Source organism: Geotrypetes seraphini, chromosome 5, assembly GCF_902459505.1.
Source record: "Geotrypetes seraphini chromosome 5, aGeoSer1.1, whole genome shotgun sequence".
NCBI lineage: Eukaryota > Metazoa > Chordata > Amphibia > Gymnophiona > Dermophiidae > Geotrypetes > Geotrypetes seraphini.
Genome location: NC_047088.1, coordinates 188,839,690 through 188,863,417, shown reverse-complemented (window position 1 = coordinate 188,863,417; position 23,728 = coordinate 188,839,690). Strand labels below are relative to the sequence as shown.

General features: G+C 42.0%; 1 protein-coding gene across 4 annotated transcripts in view; it reads right to left on the bottom strand.

The window, feature by feature from the left end:
• PDE1A (phosphodiesterase 1A) overlaps positions 1-23,728 on the bottom strand; it is a 428,052-nt gene that overhangs the window by 110,270 nt on the left and 294,054 nt on the right. For all 4 annotated transcript variants that reach the window (XM_033947141.1, XM_033947139.1, XM_033947140.1 and 1 more), the window contains exons 8-11: positions 11,287-11,412; positions 7,815-7,916; positions 7,562-7,682; positions 2,433-2,514 (exon numbers count right to left, since the gene is read on the bottom strand). In XM_033947141.1, the coding sequence (XP_033803032.1) occupies positions 2,433-2,514; positions 7,562-7,682; positions 7,815-7,916; positions 11,287-11,412 (431 nt within the window). The remainder of the gene's footprint in view (positions 1-2,432; positions 2,515-7,561; positions 7,683-7,814; positions 7,917-11,286; positions 11,413-23,728) is intronic.

Genomic DNA, 23,728 nt, shown 5'->3' with positions numbered 1-23,728 from the left:
CTGGCACAGACATTAGGCTCACACCTGAAACCCTTTTTAAAAATAAATGTGTATTATGCTGTGTATTAGTCAACGGTTAACTTAAAAAAGCAAAGCAAATGAAAGGCTCATAAAAATGAACAAAAGCTATATCATTCCATCTGGATCCTACAAGTTCATTCTTTCAAACTGCTGTTTATTAATGTGTGGATGCAAAGAGGTTTCCCCCTCCCTTCTTTAATGCGTGGGTGTAGTCAGTCAAGTGAATGATGAAAACAGACGTATCTGTCAGAGAAAGCATCAGCCTAGCTTTCAGCCAACACTATCGAATAATATTTCTAACATGTTAAAGTGCTAATCAAGGTGTGTAACGGGCAGAACGTGAGATAAACACATTACCCTATACTTTGCATTGCTGATTCAAGACATAAATGAAAACCAATGTAGAATTCTATCAGTTTCTACAATAATAAAGAAATTACATAGCAGGCTGCATAACTTGTACTGCAGGTGTGTGCATACTTTACACCAGTGGTCTCAAACTCAAATCCTTTGCAGGGCCACATTTTGGATTTGTAGGTACTTGGAGGGCCGCAGGGAAAAAAGTTAATGTCTTATTAAAGAAATGACAATTTTGTATGAGGTAAAACTCTTTATAGTTTATAAATCTCCCCCACCCCCTCAAGGCCTGCATGTTTCCCCCTTCTTTGCAGCGTCCTCCAGCTTCTCCCCTGGCCTCCCGATCTTAGTTTCAGCTAATTACCATGCCTGTAGAGAGGATCGCCGGTACTGTAACATTCCTTGCAGGCTGCCATCGGCCTCCGCATGTTCCCTCTGCCACGGTCCTGCTCCTCCTCTAACGTCAGGGGCAGGATTGCAGCAGAGGAAACATGATGCTGAGGATCGCTACAGCACTGGTAATCCTCTCTGCATGCTACTGTAATTATCTGAAAGTAAGAGCTGGAGGCCAGGGGAGAAGTCGGAGGATGCTGCAAAGAGCGGGCAGCACTAGTACAGATCGCGGGCCGCAAAATAGTACCTGGAGGGCCGCATGTGGCCCCCGGGCCGCAAGTTTGAGACTACTGCTTTACACTGATTAGTGAATATATCAGAAGTGTAACCAGACACCCAATTTTGGGTGGACCTGGACCCAAGTTGGGTGGGTAGATTTCTCCCTTTCCCACCCAGGTGATCCAGCTCCCACCCCTAGCACTTCGGTGTCTCAGGCCCACCACCACATCTCTTTTAGAGAGCCGATTTTCAGCAGCAGCATGACGGATAGATTAGGGTTATCAGATTTTCCATCTGGTACAAGAGGACACATGATTCCGCCCTGTTCTGCCCTGAGACCGCCCCATTCTGCCCTTGTGCATGTGACATCATCGTGTGGCATCTGCGCATGCACAGACTTCCTGCCCACCCGACGTGATTTCAGGAGGCTTTTACAAAACCTGGACAAAGTGCCGGGTTTTGAAAAGCTGTCTGGACCCCCAGACATGTCCTCAAAAGGAGGACGTCCGGGGAAATCCAGACATCTGGTAGCCCTAGCCTAGTCACTCTCTCAACCCTTTACCAGCATCAGTAAATAATCCTATGTGAAGATATATACACTGTAAGTAAACTGTAATCTGTTCGGAGCTCTTTGGGGAGGACGATATGTAAATCTAATAAATAAATAAGCTTGCATTTTGTATAATAATCTTCCACATGAGCTTCATTTGCTAAGTGACTTTCTGGCTTTTTAAAACCATTCCAAGGGATATTTGTTTGATACGGTGTATCCTTAATTGGTTTGATTTACTTTTTATAGGATCGGTCCTTCTTTGGTGTTTTGTGTTGTTTTCATCTTTTTTATTGGGCGGGTTTCAGGGTTAATGATTCATATTGATTTTAATTTGTATTTTTGGCAGGATATTGTTTTGCCTCAAAAATTAGTTTAATGCCTTGTGTGTTTTGGCAGGGAAGTTGGTCATAATTAATTTTTAAAAGATACGTAACAATATAGGTACTTTTACCTGAGGGATTTAGGAAACATTTTCTAGTGGGTCAGGTTGGAGAAAGAAATTACAAATGGAGTTTTGAATAAACAAGAGCACACACATAGGGCTCCTTTTATAAAGGCGCGCTTAGCGCACGTAAAAATACCATGCGCGCTATCCGTTACAGCCTCCTTTTAAGCAGGCGGTAATTTTTCGGCTTAAAAAGGAGCCCATAGTTATTTCTTGGGAAATTGCCCCATCCCTCCAGCTGTTTATAAGCAATGATCAAAGAAACATTTGTTCATATTTCTTGATTTATTAGGGCACATTCCAAGGGAAAGTAGTACGCATGGGATTTGTTAAAATGGAAATAGTTTATGTACTCCATTGATACAGTACAATATAGTACAGACATGAACCATTTATATGGACAAACATATATAAAACTGTATATTAAAACTGAAAGAAAAATACCTATTTGGGACTGAGCTACCATGGTAGCCTTCCGATCACAGAGCGGGGAAAAAGGAAGCCCTAATTCAACCTCCTTGTCACCCTACAAAGAAATGAGAAAACCTATAAGAACAGAAATATAGGGTACATCTCTCATTAGCACTGCTGCAGTGACAAAAATGATAAAAATACAGTACAGTTCTGTTATTATTCTGTTAATTCATTTGAATATGTAGAAATAAGGGCCAGAAAAAGTAGTAGGTGATTTTTATTTTTTTTATCAAATTAAGTCAAGTATTGATGACTAGCGTTTTAAGAGCTGCCTTCATCAAGTTAAGCAGGAAATACTGCAATTATACCTGGGATTAAGCAGTACAGAATTAGACATGAAGATGCCTGCAAGGGAAATTGTCTACTATAATATAATAAACAATTCATTTTCACCCTAGAGCAGAATTTAGATGGCCAAGAACAGCTCCTGGCCATCTAAATAGCACATAGCCAGCTATCCACTTGTATATATCAGCAGGGGATAGCCAGCTATCTCACGCTGAATATTCCAGTCTCTGGATTGGCCCATGACCAGCTATGTCACGTGAAAGCAGAAAAAAAAAAAACAACGAAGGATACTAATCGATGTTCAGTTCCCTTTATTGTTTGAAATGACTTGACACGATAAGTGTTTCAGCCCAAAAGGGCCAGTCTCAGGAGTCTAAAACATATAAAAATTACACACATATATTTTGAAAATATACACATGAACATGATTGTGAAACAACAAAAAGATTTTTAAAAGCCATAAAAATCTACATACACATCCGTATATTAAGAACAAAAAATCAATTATAAAATGTATATAAATTTATAATAAATGAAATGATAAAAAATGATAAAAACAATTTCAGACAAATGGTTACATAGAGATACTGTGTTGGCATATAAATATCAATTTATATCAATATTTAGTGGCTCGCCGACTAAGTTCAGCAGCCAATGTCAAACATCTAAAAGGGTGGTATATCTTTGGCTGTTGAGACTTAGCCAGCTAGCCACTGAATATTGGCATAGCTGGCTATGTCCCAGCCAGCCAAAAATACACCAAAAATTTTATGCTGATAGCCACATACAGTGCTGGCACTGAATTTCTGGTATCGCTTTGGACCACGGGAGATCACCAGTGATCTCCGCGGTCTAAATATAAGTCTAGATGTTCTAGAATACCTGTCATCAGTTGGGCTTAAGCATTTACACCAGCCTTTGGTAAGTGTAAATGCTCATTCATAAAGTTAGACACAAAGGCCCTTATTTTCTAATTGGCACTTTAAATTAGGCACCAGTAAGCACCCTATCAGCACCTAAGTTAAGATCACAATGTCATTTAAAACGGTACTTCAAGGCTCCAGAATTGTGCCTCTGGAGGCACTTTACGGCGCTTAATGCCACTGTAGGCATGGCTAATGCCAGAAGTAGCGTTAGGTGCCTTAAAGTGCCTACGTAGGCACCATTCACGTCAAAGTTATGTGCCAGAAATGTAGGCCTTGAAAACCCTGGCTTACATTTCCAGAGCCTAACCTTGCTGGAGACAGCACCAATGCATGATTCACTTGTGATTGATGGCTGCTTTTAAGGCGGCCACTAACAATGAGCTGTTTAGAGAATCTGGGTTGAAATGAGTGCTAAGTTAGTATACTATAAAGATCGTTCTGTACAGAATACTAGCTTAGCACGGATCAGTCCAGCACCTAACTTTGGCCTCCATTTATTGAATTCCCCAATGTGCAAAGAATGAGCATTCTTTCCTGATAGTTCAGCCATCACATATGTGTCAGCCATCACATATGTGTGAACCATTGTACATGTGTACATGCACACATTATCAGACAAGGGTACAACTTCTTTGCACATGGGACCTGATTCTATAAATCACACTTTAAAAAATCAATGGTGAGTAGTGCGACGCTAAGCATGATTTTACAAGGTATGCATACTTCTTTATAGAATCGTGCTTAGTGGCAAAGTGCAACACATAACTTAGGCGCAGGCACTTAGGCCATCTAAAACAAGGCCTAAATGTCAGTTCCTAAGTTATGCATGTATTGGACATATTCTATAACATTATATCTAACTTTTAGGAATATCCCTCCAATCTGCCTCTGACCATGACTCCTTTTCAAATTAATGTACTACAACTGGTAAATACTTTTTCAGAATCATACTTTCCAAGTTGTGCATGCAATTTTTAATTAGTTCCAATTAGCGTCAATTAGGAAGTTCCAATTACCAATTATTGGTACCAGTTAATCAAATTATTTATTTATTTATTCAATTTTCTATACCGTTCTCTCAGGGGAGCTCAGAACAGTTTACATGAACTTATTTAGGTACTCAAACATTTTTCCCTGTCTGTCCTGGTGGCTAACTGTCTATCTAATGTACCTGGGCTACGGGGGGGATTAAGTAACTTGTCCAGGGTCATAAGAAGCAGCTTGGGTGTTGAGGCTGTAGCTCTAACCACTACATGCCTCGATAAGAGACTCTGCTGCTAACCCTCCTCATGCTAAACCAGTGCCTATTCCTAGAGAAAGAAAGAGTACTATAAAGTCTGGCAAGCAGACAGTAGGCACACCAGAAGGGCAGAACAGAGGACCTAGTGCAGAAGCAGCTCAGAATCCCTTTATATTTCCCTATTATTCCTTATTCAAATCTGCAGAAGGAAAAACTCCCTTTAATCCTACAATATTTCAAGCTGATAAACAGAGCGCTAAAGATAGGGGAGGAGTTAGGAGAGCTGACATGCATCAGACAGTGCAGGAGCCCAGGAAAGATAAAGCCTCTACAGCTGAGAGCTGGGGGAGGGTGGAACAAACCAAGACTGGGAAGCCGAGAGCTCTGCAAGGCATGTTAGGAAACAATGAGAAAGTTTCTACACCAATCCCTATACCTCGTTAGAAACTTCAGCCAGGAGTTCCCAGGCAAGAAAGGAATCCATTTCCAAGAGAAAGGTTAGCTTAGGAGGGGGAGGATTCTGAAGGAAAGTTTACACAAGCTGGCTGTGAGGAACGAGGCTTTTCACAGGTTGGGGGAGGGGAGCCAGGAGACAGAGAGGGAACTGCTATGGAAATAAATGAGCAAGGTTTTGAGTCAAATAACCTATATTATGCCATGGAATGTAGTTATGAACCAGAGGAAGGAATATTTGAAGAAAACATGTGTGAATAGAGCTGATTAACTGAGAAACCTCCCTGCTTAAAAGTGAAACAAATGATCCTGTTGTTAAGGAACTGAAACGGAGATTTAATTAAGTATTTGGGGACAGGAGTGTGAATGAGCTTTGGTGCAGTGGGGGGAGGGAATACCAGTATTACTGAAGTTTAAGCCTGAGTTAAAAGTAAGGCTGCTTCAGGTGCCTAAAGTCTCCTTGTCCTGAGTTACCAAATCAATGGGAACACAGGTGGTGTGCAGGGTCATTATTCTGTATTTGAGTGGTGTAAGTTCCCATACATACTGGCCCTAGTGATAGGAAGCCGGTGCTCTGTGGAATTGGGGCACATGATAGTGTCCGTTATTGGACTGTGGGTAATAAAAGCAGTCTGAAGATTGAGTGAAGGCAGGAGCACTGCCTAGAATTGCCTGGGGGCAAGGAAAAGTAGACTTGGGTCCCATTGGCAGAGGCTGCCTGAACTGTGGTAAAGCTGCAGCCTCTGGGGCAAAAACTCTACAAAATAATTTTGCTTTATTTTGATGGAGAATGATGAAATCCTGAACGTTGGGGAATATTGAAAGAATTGCTATATTCTGCCACCAGGACTGTGTGGAGAGCAGCGAGGTGCTTTTGCTACTATGAAGGAATAACAAAGGAAAAGAAATTATTTTTCTGTTTTGAAAATAGCAGGGCTCAGAGACTGTTTATTTTAGAGCAACCTGCATAACTCCATTGGCACCCTGTGGGGACAGGATCAGTGCGCTCGTGGTGGGTGTTTAGGCCTTGACCATTGGCGGGTCTTAACCCCGCCACAATGTGTATATCAGTTATGTGCACCAATGTATACATATATTAGGTGCCATTTATAGAATTTGGGGGATAGTGCACACTCTAAGACGACAGTTTGTCGTAAATGACATTGAAAGATATTTTAATTGAGAAATCAAGTTCAATAGGTAGGGTTACCAGATTATACTTGCATAAAATCTGGACTCATAGACCCGCCCCAGGCCCACCCGGTCCTACCCATCCCCGCCCCATTACACCCACCCCACGACCCAGCCTTACCCCTAGCCCCACACCTTTCAGCCTGTTCTCGGTCACGTCGGGGGGCATATCTGTGCATGCACAGATGTGGCACAATGTCATGTGCACTTGTACATGCATGTGATGTCACCGTTTTGCATACACGCATGCGCGGATGCTCCCTCCCGATGCAATCTGGAGGAAGCTTTTCTAAACCTGGATAAACTGGACGCCTGGACATGTCCTCTAAAAAGAGGACATGTCCGGGTAATTCTAGACTTCTGGTAATCCTGTCAATAGGGGGGATCAAATTATTAGAGATATTTCAGGCATAAACATTTTGGAACCTGTTATCAACAGTGATCAGTTCAAGGCATGAGCCAGGTTAGACACTGTCTCAGGGGGCCAAGGTTCAAGGGCATCAAAAGCCTGCCTCACTGGCTCAGCCTTCACAGTGGCAAGAGTGTGTTTTGCTCTTATCATTGTGCTCTCTTTTTTGCATAGCCACCAGCATCATTGTATTTTTAAACAATGGAACGTGAAGTTCCTGCACTTGTGTTAAAATCCTGGGTGATGCTGTCAGCCAAGCTTTGAGAGGGGCACAGAGGTGAGAGGGAAACAACATGCTTTTGCCAATACGAAGAGAAATTAGTGTCAGTTCTTGTAAGAGGAAGCGAGTATGGTGGGGCAGGTGCCAATGCAGCAGGGTTAAGGGGGAATCGATACAGGTAGGAAAGGGGCATCTAAGCAGCTGAGGTGGGGAGGGCGCCAGAGCAAATTGGTCTTAGGGCGTTATAGCTCCTTGAGCCAGAACGTCTGTTAACTTACAAGGCCTGTGATAATCTGTTGTTCTAGCTACAACAAAGAACGCAGCTCCAACAGTTATCTGCTCAGCCCAAGCAGTGTATTGTGAAATTTGTACCTGTCGGAAAAACTCCTCCATCAGTGCCATAGTCCAGCGATGATGCAAGTCCCAGGATTTTGCTGGATGACTTATGTCAGCGGCGTGAAGAACCAGAGACATGGCTTTTGCTTTGTCTACCCTGTCAAAGCAAGAATATGTTCCGATTATCCCAGAACAAAAGGCAGCTGTTACAGACTTTCCTGAGAAGTGCTTTGTTGAAAAAAAAAAAAATTGCTTTGTATTGTTCAGTAAAGGATGAAGAATAACTCACCCCTCTGGCTGCTGCAAGGTGCTTCGCATGGTTTTGATTTGCTGGAAGTGACACGACATGTCAGTAGACAAGACCATCTCAATGACCAGCGTGCGGAGATCCCTGCAAGCAAATCACCATTACCATACAAGAGGACATTGTGTTCATATAACTCTGAATTTCTAGAAGGCATTTCAAATATCCTTTACACATTGAATCCAATTGGCCCAGACAGGCATCTGTACCAGGACAACGCTTCGCGCACCAACCCTGCAATTACTGTTTCAGAGCATGAGTCACACTAGTTCACAATTCCGTTTCCCTGGCTCATAAACTGTAATTAAGAGCAATTTTAGCACTTGGCGAAGCTTTAACATTTTTGTCTTCATTACTGTCAAGCCTGAAATGTTATTGTGATCATCACTTTAAAATTCCAATTCACTATTTTCCCTCTCTTTCGCTTGGGCACTGGTATAATCAGAAGTTCTGGTGGAGTATGATAGCAACCTGAAAAATGTTAACACTCTTTATGTGGAAAACACACACTGGGACTAATTTGGACCACTGAAATGACATTCTAAAGCTGAATGTTTTATAGCACAAGTTAAAGCTGATGCTTTGGTTCACTGGGGAGCGATTGTAAGGTTTTTACATTCCCATTTACAAAGGCAAACTAACATTACTGTTAAAAAAAGAAAGAGTGAAATGTTTTGCAGTAATTGTGGAAATATGAGTACAGGAAGCATCACTGATAGACACTGTATATAATGGGACATATTGGGAGAAATTCTGTAAAGATGGTGTCATCATTTAAGTATCAAGAAGGCATGAAAATGATCAGAATAGCAACATATGTCCAACAGAAAGGAAAGTGCAACCCATGTATAATGGAACAGAACACAAGAAGAAGTGGGGAAAGGACTTTGCATATCAGTCTAATAGATGTTGGCATTGTCATCTTGAAGCTGGGACTTTGGATCATTTACTATACTATTGTCCCTTGATACTTAAATTTGGGATCAAGTGAACATTATATTTGAAAATCCAGTGGCATTGGCGTACGATACCATCCTATTTGGTACGTTAAAGAGGTGTAAACGCCAAATATCTGCTCGAAATAACAAACTTCTCTTTATAATGACAGGAGTTGCCATACAACTTATTTTGAGGAATTGGAAGAACTGTGATAGATTAAATTACACTTTCTGGTGGGAATCTCTCTGTTATACTTTTAAAATGGAATGATGGACGGCTGTACAACAGGGACGGTATAAGAAATTTATGGATGTTTGGGAACCATTGACTAAGTTCTGTAAGGAATGATAATTGATTTTATTTTATCGACCCTTAAGCATAGACATCCAGGGTGAGTGGGAGGGGGGAGGGTTTTGCATTAGAATTTCATTCAGGGAATATATGGAGGGTTTCCTGTGGGAATGTAATTTTTCTGATTATTTGGTGGGGGGGGGAATAGTTGTGCATTAATGTTTATAAGTTTAGTGTGCATTTTGTGTAAACTTATGTATACTGAAATTGTTTGTTTGCACTATGGTAGTTTGGGAAATTTAATACAGATTTACAAAAAAAAAAAGGATGTGCATAAACCATTTAAACATACACATAAAATCATGTAAGCCTACTAAAGAGTCCTTTTATGCAGGTACACATAAATGGCAAAGATGCTATTCTATAAAGTGCACCAAAACATGATGGCACATAGGGGTCCTTTTACTAAGGCGCGCTAGCCGATTTAGCATATACTATATATTAGCGTGCGCTAAATGCTAACGTGTTCCATTATATCCTATGAATGCATTAGCATTTAGCGTGCGCTAAATCGGCTAGCACGCCTTAGTAAAAGGACCCTATAGTTAGAAGGTGGATGTACAAATGGGCTGAGCTTGGGTGGGTGTGCAGTTTCACAGATAAAATATAGAATATACATATATTTTTTTTTAGCTCTCTAAGCACATACATTTACACCAACTTTATGGCTAATGTAAGTGGTCATATGTAAATTAGCCACGTGTATTTTCATTGCTATGCTCTATATTCTATAAAGCAGTATATCGCAAACTGTTCAGAGATTTCAGGTGTGCCGCAAGATGCCGGGGAGGATTAAAGGCGCCGGTGCTGACTGACTGCTTACAGGATGTGCCAGTGCTTCTCTTTCTCTCCACACATCTTCCCTTCCAGCACCCCGCACTGGCGGTGCAGGGCCCGTCTGGAGGGCCTTCACGCATGCGTGGACGTGGACGTGATGATGTCACGCATGTGCATAACATCATTGCGTCAACGTCCGCACATGGAGGCCTCGAGCTGCGGCCAGCATGTTAGTGTGTTGTGACTTGACAAAGTTTGCGAGACACTGCTAGAAAGGAAAGTAGGCATGCTGGGAAATGGCCGCTTGAGGGAGGAGCTCCCTAACCAGGAACTATAATTACTATTCCTACCTGTACCTGTTATTTCAAACATTAAAAAAAAAAGTTTAAAGGAATTAAAGGGGTCAAAGGAGATGCGTGTACAACTGTGTAATGACTGTTTCCCACTTTTTGTATACTGCCTTGTAGTAGATGACTGATAGGATGCCTTTTCTTTCTCACTTGAGTATGCAGGCCTAACAGATTTTCACATGTAGTTTTCTATTGTGCCTCTTTATCCTCTCCTGTTTGGGTTTCTTTTTCTTTCGCCCTCTCTAGGACCCTCTTTTACTAAGCTGTGGTAGATGTTTCTACTGCAGCCCGGAGAGCTAAATGCTCAGATGCTCATTGGAATTCTATAAGTGTCGAAGCATTTAGTAATGCGGGCCACAGTACAAACCTCTATTGTGGCTTAGTGAAAGGTGAGTGTGTGTGTTGGAGGGAGGGGGGCAGGTATATTCAGTATGTTCTTTAGACCCGCACACTGAGAGCCTGAGAAATTTTTACCGGTCTGTAGTTTCCTGGGTCTCCCCTCGAACCTTTTTTGAAGATTGGCGTAACATTCACCACCTTCGAGTCCTCCGGAATATTTAATGATTTGATCAGTCCCAGGGATTTATCGCTCATAAGCCTATCAATCTGCCTGCATACCTCTTCTAGACTGACCGTTAACCCTGGCAGTTTCCATTTTTGCTTCCAGCATATAGCCTGATGGGTTCCGTATGCTGTGTATATTCTCTTCGGTAAATATAGACGCAAAAAATGTGTTCAGTCTGTCCGCAATTGCTTTGTCCTCCTTTAGCGCTCCCTTTATTCCTTTTTTCTACTAAGCCACAGTAGAGATTTCTACTTTGGTCCAGAACAGTAAATGCTCCGATTCTCATAGAATTCCTGTGAGCGTCGGAGCAGCACTGGAACATTTAACGCTCCTGGCCATGGTAGGAACCTCTACCGCAGCTTAGTAAAAAGGGACCTAAATGAGAAGTGTGCCATCACAGAGTAAATGGAGATTAAAGATTAGTATTTGATATTAATTCAATTTAAGCACAAGTCCGTTGAGATACAAGACTTACCTCCAGTCGTCTTTGGACAAATTGGCAAAAATATTGGTTTCTTCTTCTTGCATAATTCGATAAGCAGCACTCACATGATGATTTTCAAGAACAGAACGATCATTGTACAAAATTGCAACATCAGACCTAGATTTAGCAAAAAGATACAATCACTGAAGTTTACACATAAATCAATCACTCAGAATTATGACTTTTCAGTAGCTGGACCCTGAATCTGAAATTTCTTTTTTTTCCTGACAGCTTAATTATGCACTGAGTAAAATAAATAGTTTTTCTGCTTTGTTTTTTGTACTATTAAGTAATGTCACTGCATATCCACTTCCCCATAGTACTTGTACTCTTTGAAAGAATAAACAACCAATTTGGGGACAATTCTGTTTAGCACATCAGTTTCTGCAGCCATCTAAAAAGCAGCTGAAAATCGCACACCAGCGTCCTATACAGAATCACGTTTGCCCTTTGGGAGAGACGCCCAACTTGACCTAACCGGCCTAATTCTCTAACTAGCACCCATGTCACAAGTGTCAGTTAGAAAATCACACCTGATCTCGTTCCATCAGCTGATTATTGCAAGGGAATCCCCCTGCCACAATTAGATGAGTGGATGCAGCAGGGAACCCCCTAACCCCAACACGAGCTCGGCCTGCAGGAGGGATGCCCAATTCCTTCCACTGCCACCCCTGAACTCCCACCCGACACTGTCTGTGGCAGAAGAGATACCCAATCCCATCTGCCACCAACCCCGAACCTCCCCTTGAAGTCCCCTGGCAGGAGGGATTCCCACTGCCAGAACCCTCAACCGCAATAGGCAGGAGGGATACCCACTCCTTCTTGCCAACAGGCTCACCCCAAACCTAAGATGCCGCCCCCCAGACACAAACCCCCCACCCCAGCACCCTTGCAAACTCAAACCCCCACCCAGCAACCCCCAGTACCTTCTGTAGTTTGGCCGGCCTGAGGGATATCTACTGTTCACAATGGTGCACCAGGGAGGGGCCTTAGGTCCTGATTGGCCTAGGTGCCTAAGGCCCCTCCCATTAGGGGGCCCTTAGGTGCTTTGGCAAAATGGGGTCTTAGACCTCCTTCCCAGTGCATTCTGGGATGCACTGTGAGTGGACTAAGACTCCGACTGGCCAGATACTAAAGGCTACTTTGGCTTAAGTCTCCGATTGGCCAGACACCAAAGGCCACTAAAGTGGCCTTTGGTATCTGGTCAATTGGAGTCTTAGGCCACTTCCAGTGCATCCCAGAATGCACTGGGAAGGAGGCCTAAGATTCCGGTTGGCCCAGGTGTCTAAGGCCCCTCCTTAGGCACCTGGACCAATCAGGGCCTTAGGCCCCTCCATAGTGCATCCCAGGCCTATCATTGTGAAGAGGCTGGCCTGCCAGCTGGAGGGAGTAGGCATCCCTCTGGCCGGCCAAGCTACAGAAGGTACTGAGGGGTGTTGAGTTGGGTTTTGGGATACCAGGATGGGGGGGTTGGGTTTACGGGGGTGCCAGGTGGGGGTTTGGGTCTGGAGGGTGGTGTCATGGGTTTGGGGGGTCTGCTGGCAGGAGGGAGTGGGCATCCCTCCTGCCTGTTGCAGGTGGGTATTGTTTGGGGCATTCTGGAAGGAGGGAGTAGGCATCCCTCCTGTGGGGGGACTTTGAGAGGGGTTTGGGGGTGACGGAGGGAGGAATTAGGCATCCCTCCTGCTGCAGACAGTGTCAGGTGTGGGTTCGGGGGTGGTGTCAGGAGGGAGTGGGCATCCCTCCTGCCAGCTGACTTTGCGGGGGGGGGGGGGGCGGGTTCCCTGCTGCAGCTGCTCAGCTGATTGCAGCAGGGAGATTTCCTTGCATTGATCAGCTCAGCAACTGCATCTATTTGAAATGTAGACCAACATTTTGTTGGCCTACATTTCAAGTGTCTTTCATGGCCCTAGGGAAATGCCCTGCTTAAGCTCGCCCATGGCCATTTCGGGGTGAAACAATTCCCATGCCCAGACTTGGACAAGCTTATGTGTCCCAACACGTCTCCCTAGTCCTGTGAAAATGCCTGCCTCGGGTAGGTTTTTTCTAAAAAATGTTCATCCCGATTGGCTGCTTAGACAGAGTAGGATGCCTATAATCATGATGCCATTTATAGAATTTGTCCTTTGTGTCTACCTGTTAAACTCTATTCCTTGCTTTTTTCAAGTATATCAGATTTTAGTTGATAGTATGGTGGTCAATGAAAAGTCAGCACAGTGCACTACCGTGTTCCCTGAAAATAAGGCAGTGTCTTATATTCATTTGGGGCCCAAAAAAGGCACTAGGTCTTATTTTCAGGTAGTGCTTATTTTTTTCATGTACATGATCATCTCTCCCTTCCTCTCCTTCACTCCAATTCTTCCTCTTTCCTTTCCCCCACATGTGCAACATCTTTCCTCCCCTCTCACCCATACCCTTGTGCCTTCCCTCTGCAGCATTTTTCTATCCCTCCATCCCTCCCATCCCCCTGTGCAGCAGAACCCTTGCCCAGCTTCCATACTTCCCTCCCTCCCATCCCTCGTGCAGCAGAGCCCTTGAACAACTGCCCCCGCCCCCACTGCGCAGCTGAACCGCCGAACCCCCATTGACCCTCCATCCTTCCCTCCCAACCGATTCCTGCCGACCGCAACCATAAATACCTTACAGCAGAGAAGCGTCGGGCCAGTAGCACTCACAGGCTGCTTCGCGAGCCTTCTCACTGGGCCTTCTGTGTGCCGTGTTACTGATGATGTCATCAGTACACAGAAGGTCGCGAAGCAGCCTGTGAGAGCTGCTGGCCCGATACTCCTCTGCCGGAAGGTATTTATGGTTGCGGTCGGTGGGGATCGGTTGGGAGGGAAGGATAGAAGGTCAGCGGGGGTTTGGTGATTTGGCTGCGCGGCGGAGGCGGGGGGGGGGGGCAGGTCGGGTGGAAGCGTGGCTGCCTATGACTAGGGCTTATTTTCGGGGGTAGGGCTTATATTAAGTCCTACCCTGAAAAGCATGCTACGGCTTATTTTTGGAGTAGATCTTCTTTTCGGGGAAACACGGTAGAGGAAAGATTAGGAAACAGGTTACTAGTGATTTAGCTTATGTTGAAACTTTGTTCATGTCTCTTTTGTTTGCAAGTTCTTACCTCTCTCTGTTCTAAGATGGTGTTGGGTTCCTTTTCTCTCCCACGTCTCCATCTTGCACTGTTTCCCAAGATAGTGACTATGTATCTCTTTTTTTTTAACTTTATTTATTTATTCAATTTTATCAATACAAACAAGCAATACATTACTTGTATTTCAGATTAACAGAAGTTATTAAAAAGAAAACTTATAAACCAATTCCACTTAAATCAGTGTTTTGGTTATTCATTTATACTTCCAATATATTTAGTCCACAAACTTTGAAGGGAGATTTTTAGAAAATAAATTAACAATAGAAACAATCTTTATCCAACCTAGAAAGCGGCAATTATCTGCGGTGCTACAGCCATTCATGACAGGTTATACATTCTCAGCCATAGGCACTACTTGCTCTTTGGATTCTATAAATCCTACTAGTTGTTTAGGTTCAAAAAACAAGTAATTCTTGTTCTGATAAGACACAAAACATTTTACAGGAAATTTCAACAAAAAATTTGCCCCCAAGGCAAGGACTCTTGGCCTTAATGCCAAGAATTCTTTCCTACGCCTCTGGGATCTTAAAGACATATCAGGAAATATTCGAACATTAGAACCTAAAAACTGATCATTAATATGACGAAAATACAAACGCAATATATATTCTCTATCACTTTCCAAAGCGAGAGTTATTAACAGGGTTTTCCTTTCCGTTATAACCTCCAAGGAGTTTTCCAGAAAAGTTGTTAAGTTCATATTTTCATTGTTAGTCCCTTGAATCTCATTAGGAGTGGAAACTTCCACAGGTCTCTTGATTTGAAAGTAATTAGCTCTAACAATAGGTGGCAAACTTTCAATAGGAATAAGCAAAATTTCCTTAAAATATTTTGTTGCCATCTCCATTGGTGAAATTAAGGGACATTTTGGAAAATTTAGGAGTCTCAAGTTATTTTTCCTTAATTGGTTCTCGATACTTTCCATTTTTCTAGCAATAAATGTGACTATGTATCTCACAGGTGTCAAAGTCGGTCCTCGAGTGCCGGAATCCAGTCGGGTTTTCAGGATTTCCCCAATGAATATGCATGAGATCTATACTGCTTTCAATGCATATTCATTGGGGAAATCCTGAAAACCCGACTGGATTACGGCCCTCGAGGAGGGACTTTGACACCCCTGAATTGTATCTCAATGAGACATTTAGCTTACTTGGACATTAGCCAAGCTTTCTACAAACCAGAATAGCAGCAACCCTCTCCTCTCTCTCACTTAGCTTTTCTACAACTTTTGTCAAGATAACAATGTAAAATGGTTGTTATGGCAATCATGTAATCAGAACAGTAAAAGAATACACAAGATAATGCTAAGAACACTGTAAAACATTCTCAAATTCTAAGACAAAGATGTCACGGTGACCAAAAATATCTTGCAACCAGAACAAATTGTTTAGATTTTCTTGGCCTTAATTGAAGGCTTTTGGCCATTACCGTGAGCTATTCAATTTCTGCCTTTTCAATTACTCTTCAGTTAAACTCTGTCGATCCTGCACAGGTTATATGCCTGGGTTATCGGAACTAGAAGGCAATTAATTCCCTTGCAATAACTTTTAGGAATTTTATTTCAACTAATTGTCAGATATACAGTAGTACCATTTTCCTTAAATTCTTTTTTCTTGCAATATACTTATACAATAAACGAAAACAGGCTACATTATCTGAAAAGTGAATTATTACTCCTTAAAGGTCTTCAGATGACAATTCTGAAAACTGACATTATCCATTTTAAATATATGAAGTACCGCAGGGAAGAAAGAGAACCAGTTTTGCCCACATTTCCCCTCCTGAAAGGCCTAAACTCATTCCACAAGAATTGCTTCTCTGCATGAAAGGACAATCTGGCCCTAGCACTGAGACTGCCAAAGTACACTGTCAATTAATGTCAGTTATGGTGTTATATTTTAGGTAACAGGGCACTTTAATGCATAATGTGGTCACCTTCTGTCATAAACAAATATTGTAAAACAAACATATGAAAAGAAAGCTAGCACAGTATGTTGTCTTCCTTCCGGTACAATGTCCTTCAAAATTGACAACTTATTTTTTTCCATGAATTAACCTTTTTATTAGAGTTCATAAAAACAATCCTGAGGCAGTTCACCTATTTGACAACCTATAACTTAATCACTGCTGCTATTCCAAGAAAACCATCCCAAGAAGACCATCACTAGTACTACACCAATATATTATCTCAAACACTGTATATTTACCATGGACAAGCTAAAAAAAAAAACAAAAAAAACTGCATTTACATTTCAGAACTTCCCTATTCACTGTTGTAAAACTTTTCCTCCTGGAACTTGTCCAAACCTTTCTTAAAACCAGCTATGCTATCCACTCTTACCACATCCTTTGGCAACGCGTTCCAGAGCTTAACCATTCTCTGAGTGAAAAAAACATTCCTCCAATTGGTTTAAAAGTATTTCTCTATAACTTCATCGAGTGTCCCCTAGTCTTTGTAATTTTTGACAAAGTGAAAAATCGATCCACTTGTACCTGTTCTACTCCACTCAGGATTTTGTAGACTTCAATCATATCTCCCCTCAGACATTTCTTTTCAAAGCTGAAGAGCCCTAACCGTTTTAGTCTTTCCTCATACAAGAGGAGTTGCATCCCCTTTACCATCTTGGTCGCTCTTCTTTGAACCTTTTCTAGCGATAAAGAGACCAGAATTGAACGCAATACTCCAGATGAGGTCGTACCATGGAGCTATACAGGGGCATTATAACATTCTTAGTTTTGTTAACCATCCCTTTTTTAATAATTCCTAGCATCCTATTTACTTTTTTGGCCACCGCCACACACTGGGCGGAAGATTTCATCATATTGTCTACGATGACACCCAGATACTTTTCTTGGGCGCTAATCCCCAAGGTGGACCCCAGCATCCGGTAACTGTGATTCAGGTTATTCTTCCCAACATGCATCACTTTGCATTTGTCCACATTAAATTTCATCTGCCATTTGGATGCCCAGTCTTCCAATTTCCTAAGGTCTGCCTGCAATTTTTCAAATCTGCATGCGGTTTAACTACTTTGAACAGTTTAGTGTCATCTGCAAATTTAATCACCTAACTCAGGGGTGTCCAATGTCGGTCCTCGAGGGCCGCAGTCCAGTCGGGTTTTCAGGATTTCCCCAATGAATATGCATGAGATCTATTAGCATACAATGAAAGCATCATCACAAACCTGTGATGATGAGAGCGGCTTAGGGCACTTGTGTAGTCCCGGCTGCTCTCAATTGAGGTTTATTTTTCTCCGTTGCGTTTTATTATTTTGTCTACAGTCTTTTTCTGTCCATTTTGGTATGAATGAATCCCTTCTACCTAACACCATAATATACCCAGACATCTTTTAGAGGACTGTCCTGTGTTTGGATGGTTTTCTAAAACCTGGTAATTTGTCCAGGTTTTGAACTCTCTAAATTTTCTTCTTACCTTTGGTTGGGCAACTGGGGGGGGGGGGAACCTGTGGGCGGGGACCACATTAATAGCAGTCCTGCCATGGGTGCTAATGGACCAGAGGTAGGCAGAAAAGGCCCAATATCTTCCTCAGCTCAGGGCCGTGTATGGAGGATGTCCGTGCATGCGTGTGCCATCATCGTGAATGCGGCCATGTCCAGGAGCTCAGGTAGAGCTGGGACCTTTCCTGATGTCTCCTGCAGCTTGCAACCTACCTCTGGAGCACTGGTACCCGCAGGTGACCCCCCCCCCACTGCCTTTAGAGGTACCCATTCCACAGGGCGGAGAGAAGGAGATGAAGTGACTCAGTATGTGTGGGGGTGGAGCTGGAGGCAGGACAGGGTAGAGATAAGAGTGGGGACCACGTGTCCTCTTTTTTAATTTGACAAATATGGTAACCCTACCTGTATTGTCTGATTATTTATTTTTCTATTTGGGTTAGTTTCAGTTTCTCTTTATCACTTCCTTTTGTTGATTTTCTCCTAGGAATTTTTCCAGGATCTCATTTCCATTTTCTGTTTCTTTTTGCTACCTCTCTTCTTTCCTTCATCCTTTACATCTATCTCTGTCATTAATTATGCTATTTTATCTTTTTTTTCTCCATTTCTGTCATTGGCTGTTTTATCTACCTAGATGTCATTCCTTTTTGTTCCCCTTCCAGTCTTTGGTATCTCTCTTTATTTTTTTACCTACTTAACATCCTTCAATTTCCTACTTTTACTTCCCTGGTCTTCTCATTCCCCAACTCTCTCTCATTCCTTTCCCAGCCTCCTTTCATCGTTTATCTACTTTCTAGCCTTTCATGAACACTGTCTGTACTTATTCCCTCCCCAGCCTCATGTATTGTATTTCCTCTACCTCTTTTCTGTCATTCAATCCCTTGCTACTTCCAATCACGTTCATATGTGACCTCCATTCAGATTCCCATCCTCCCTTTTACCTCCTCCATTTCTACCCTGTTTCATCCCCTTCAAAAGGTCAGTTCCCTTCTGTTGTCTCTCACCTCTCCATAACTCTGTCCCTTTTAACTGCTTTTCAATCTCTCCAGGTCCTTCAAATTGTCTCCCCTACCTATTTTTCTACATTCAGTCTCACTCATTTAATCCCAATTATTCTTCTTAGTCTTTGCTCAGTTGCTTAGCCTCCACTACCCCTCCACCTAATTCCCAAGTCCCCACTCTTTCATAGGACACCCCCCCCCTCCCCTTGGAATGCCACTGCTCTTGCAGAGAAGTCAGCTTTACTCTTGCACAGGGTGGACAAGTTTCAAAAAGTGATCACACAAGATAATCCTATTCTAGGTTGCAATCAGTGACATTGGCTGTCGTTTGGGTATTTCCACCAATACCTTTTGCCATAGATTCTCAATGAGATTGAAATCTGAAAACTGAGCAGGCCAGTCAGTTGTTGTTACCTTGCTCTTCTTCCTTTCAAAAGAGGTCTTGCCCTAGGATAAGGAGCATTGCTGTTCTAGAAGATGTAAATTATCAGACAACAAATGCTCAGCTGATGGTAACCTATATTTCTGTAGGATTTCCATGTTTTTCTGTATTCACCATCCATTCTACAGTTGCTGCCATATAATCCAGACTATCATTTTTGTGGGATACTTCACTGGCAGGTCAAGGCACTCTGGTTTGAATTACTCCCCTAGAAATATATAGCTATCCTCTGATTTCATAAAAAGCAAAATGTACTTTTGTCACCAAATAAGAGCTTCTCCAACATTTTCATGCTTCACTTTGAATATTTCACAGCCTAAACCAAATGTCTTTTGTTTTATTCAACTGTGGATAATGGTTTCATCCTGGTCTTGCATTCTCTCATACCAAATTCTAGGCATGTTCTTTTCTTACAGTGCATGAACTCATTGTAACTGAATATCTAGCGGCCAGTCTACATCAGCACACAACATCACACGCACTACGCTCGAGCCAAAATCACCTGCTGGGAATTCCCTCCTTCAGAGACATCAAATACAAAAGTATCAGGAAAAGAATATTCTCATTGATGGCTCCAAGGTAGTGGAACGCCTTCCCTAACTAAAACTAGAAAAGGATACCGGAAAGTTCAAAAAAAGGGATGAAAACCATCCTCTTCACAGACTACTTTAGCCAATAAAACAATGTAGAGGAGACAGATAGCCCCCACTCCCCCCTCATCAGGAACATAATAGGGATATAAGTAGATAAAGCCCAGAAAACTAGACTGTGAAGACGATAATATTTCAAAGATAAACATAAAACAGATATTTATACGAGTAGATTATATTTAGTTGAACTGGCCAACCTCAATATTGTGTACTTAGCTGCAATACTAAACTTAATATTATATGTGACTATACATAGGACAATTGATTTGGTATAAACATATGCATATAAAAAGGATAATTGATTATGGCATAATTATGCCAGTATTAATAACTTTGTATTGTAACACTGTTACAGAAGCCCCTGTGACTCTGTATAGAACCCATGTATTGTAACACCTCACAGAAGCTCTTTGTAAGTCTGTATTGTAACACCTTTACAGAAGCTCATGCAAACCACTCTGAATTGACTCCCCAGTCGCTAGTAGTGATATAGAAGCTCACAATACACAATATCTAACCTAACATTTTTGTAATGGCTGAGGTGATGTAAGCTTTTTATTCACTGAGATACACTTCTCAAAACATGGTGCTGCCTCACAATCATCTTACTTGGCAACCCATAATGGTACCTGTCCTTTGTATCTCCAATTTCCATCTTCTTCTGCAGTATCCAAATCATGGAAGGAGCTGTATGTGTTGGGAGGTGAGAGACTGATATGCACGGATGGGGAGAGGAACCTTGGGGTGATAGTGATGAAGATCTAAAGGTGAAGAAACAGTGTGACAAGGCGGTGACTGTTGCCAGAAGGATACTAGACTGTATAGACAGTGGTGTGATCAGTAGAAGAAAGAAGGTGTTGATGCCCCTATATAGGTCATTGGTGAGGCCCCATTGTATTCAATTTTGGAGACTGTATCTGGCAAAGAACATAACAAGACTTGAAGTGGTCCAGAGGAAGGAGATGAAAATGATAGGAGGTTTGCACCAGAAGACTTATGAGACTGGAAGCCCTGAATATGTATACCCTAGAGGAAAGGAGGGACAGGGGAGATACAATTTAGACATTCAAATACTTGAAAGATATTAACGTAGAACAAAATCTATTCTAGAGAAAGGAAAATGGTAAAACCAGAGGGCATAATTTGAGGTTGAGGGGTGGTAGATTCAAGAGTAATATTAGGAAATTCTTCTTTACAGAGAGAGTGGTTGATGCTTGGAATGCGCTCCCAAGGGAGAATAAAACAGTGACAGAATTCAAACAAGCGTGTGATGAACACAGAGGATCTCTAATAAGAAAATAATGGGTATACATTGAAGGAACTAAGACCAGTACTGGGCAGGCTTGCAAGGCCTGGGTCCCGTATATGAACATTGAGTTGAGGATGAGCTAGGGAGGGCTTCGATGGCTGGGATGGTTAAGATGGGCTGGAGTGAGCTTTAATGGAGACTCCAGTAGATGGAATTAAGCACACTACCGGGCAGGGCTCTGGGTTTCTGGCTCAGAAATAACTAAGAAAAAGGACCATTTAAACTAAATAATTAATTTATAGAGCATGTATGATGGGCAGACTGGATGGACCATTCGGGTCTTTATCTGCCGTCATTTACTATGTTACTATGGTACTCTGATTGTTTCCTACTCTTAGTGCAATCTCTGCTCAAATAGCCTTCTTGAAAAATGAATATTCTGACTTGGTTCTCTTGTAACAAGCACTGAAATTTGGATTTCATGGCTTTTGGTATGCTGATCAACTAGTATGAAATATGCCAGCACTTGATATCACAGGAAATTTATAGTTTCTGCATAATGCTAAAGTGTACTGTAAATGTAATTGGCTATTATTATTAATTCTGATATGTGAGATACACCAAGTGCTAATCGACTGAGTTCAATCCTTATATCTGGCACAATCTCATAGTTACCATTAATATCATTTAGTTACTTAAAGGTCTACCCAAACAGTTGCAAGATGGTGACTTAAATTAACAGACTTCCTTCCTCCTGTAGAATCATTTTTAAAACATCTGACTAAGTACACCTGTATTTGCTGGAATGTGCAGTGGGAACAGCATTTCTAGATGCATACATGTAGATAAAATGAATGGCATGAGCTCAGCACTTGCTCAATGTAAGAACATAAGAACTTAAAAAATGCCAAACTAACCCTCTCATTTACTGGGCCATGGTAGATGCTTCATCACTCATAGGAATTCGAAAGGCACCAGAACAACATTGGTACTTTTAGCACTCAGGGCCACAGTAGAAACCTCTACCACGGCTTAGTAAAAGGGGGACTAAGTCAGATCAAAGGTCCATTCACCTTCCTCCTTTTAGAGAGCTGGCTATTTAATCCAATCTTTGTTTTCTATCTTTTAACCGGTTCCCAATCCATAACAGACCATTTTTTTCCTTTATCATGGCTTTTTAATTTTCTCTGAGTTTCTCAAGAGGGATTTCATGAAAAGCTTTCTGAAAATCTAGATCAATGGGCTCACCTTTATCCACATTTTCATTTATGCCTTCAAAAAATATAGCTCGATTGAATATTAAGCACAAATCCTCTTAGAAAAGGTCCATGTAACAATATTGTTCTATGTTAGTGTATCTTCAAACACCAGCATTAATAACCTTTTCTTATTTCACTAACCCCAGATTCTCAGAGACAACACACTAGGCTCAAACTTTTCATTTATCTGGTGATTAACATGTCGCTTTGTCACTGGATTAATTTATATATACTGCGATTCTTAAATTTTAACTTGTGATAATTTGTGAATAAACAACTGATCTTTTATCGAAGATAGTAGTCAAATTAAGTGGTTTAAAAGCAGTAGGGATTTGTTGTCTTGAAAAAACATAATGTGAAACATATTGGCGATAATCCAATCCCTCAAATGACCACAAAGCTAAATATTTTTACAAAAAAGTTGTTTATTCACAAATTATCACAAGTTAAAATTTAAGAATTGCAGTATAAATAAATTGATCCAGTGACGAAGCGACATGTTAATCACCAGGCAAATGAAAAGTTTGAGCCTATTGTGTTGTCTCTGAGAATTTGGGGTTAGTGAAATAACACTCCAGACCCCGCCCCCATAATAGTACTAATTGCATCTTGCACATCCCGCGCCTCATCTGGAAGCCTTCCCTCTGACGTTGCGATGTCAGAGAGAAGGCTTCCGGTTCAGGCGCAGGATGCCCGCAGGAGCCACTGCCCGTGGCTTTGTGTACTGAATCAGTTAGGAAGAGGGAGCTGGCTCGAAGATAACGCCACATCGATTGGACCGGCGGTTGAAGAACACTGTTTTGGGCATGATGCACGTGCTGGCCCTGTGGACCGGCAGGAAATTTCTGTAGACCGGCACTGGTCCATGGACCGGTGGTTGAAGAACACTGCTCTAATACACCACAGTAAAAGTGTATGTGTGTGTGTGGTGGTGGGCGGGGGGGGGGGGGAGATGACAAAAATGGAGGAGGAAAATCAGGCAACACTACTAAATAAAGAAGTTAAAGCTGCCAATTAGGCTATCCTTATAGGCCGTTATTATCTCACACCGAAGAATCAGGAAGTAACACTGATCTGAATAAGAAACTTGTTATCCAGAAAAGTAGATAATTGCTTCAGGTCAAAGAAGATATACGAGGAGGTGTTGAAAAGTTCTCAGTCCAACCAACCAACTTATTTTGCCACTGTAGCTGAAAAGAGTGTTATCTTATTTCATTAAGTGCCAATCTGA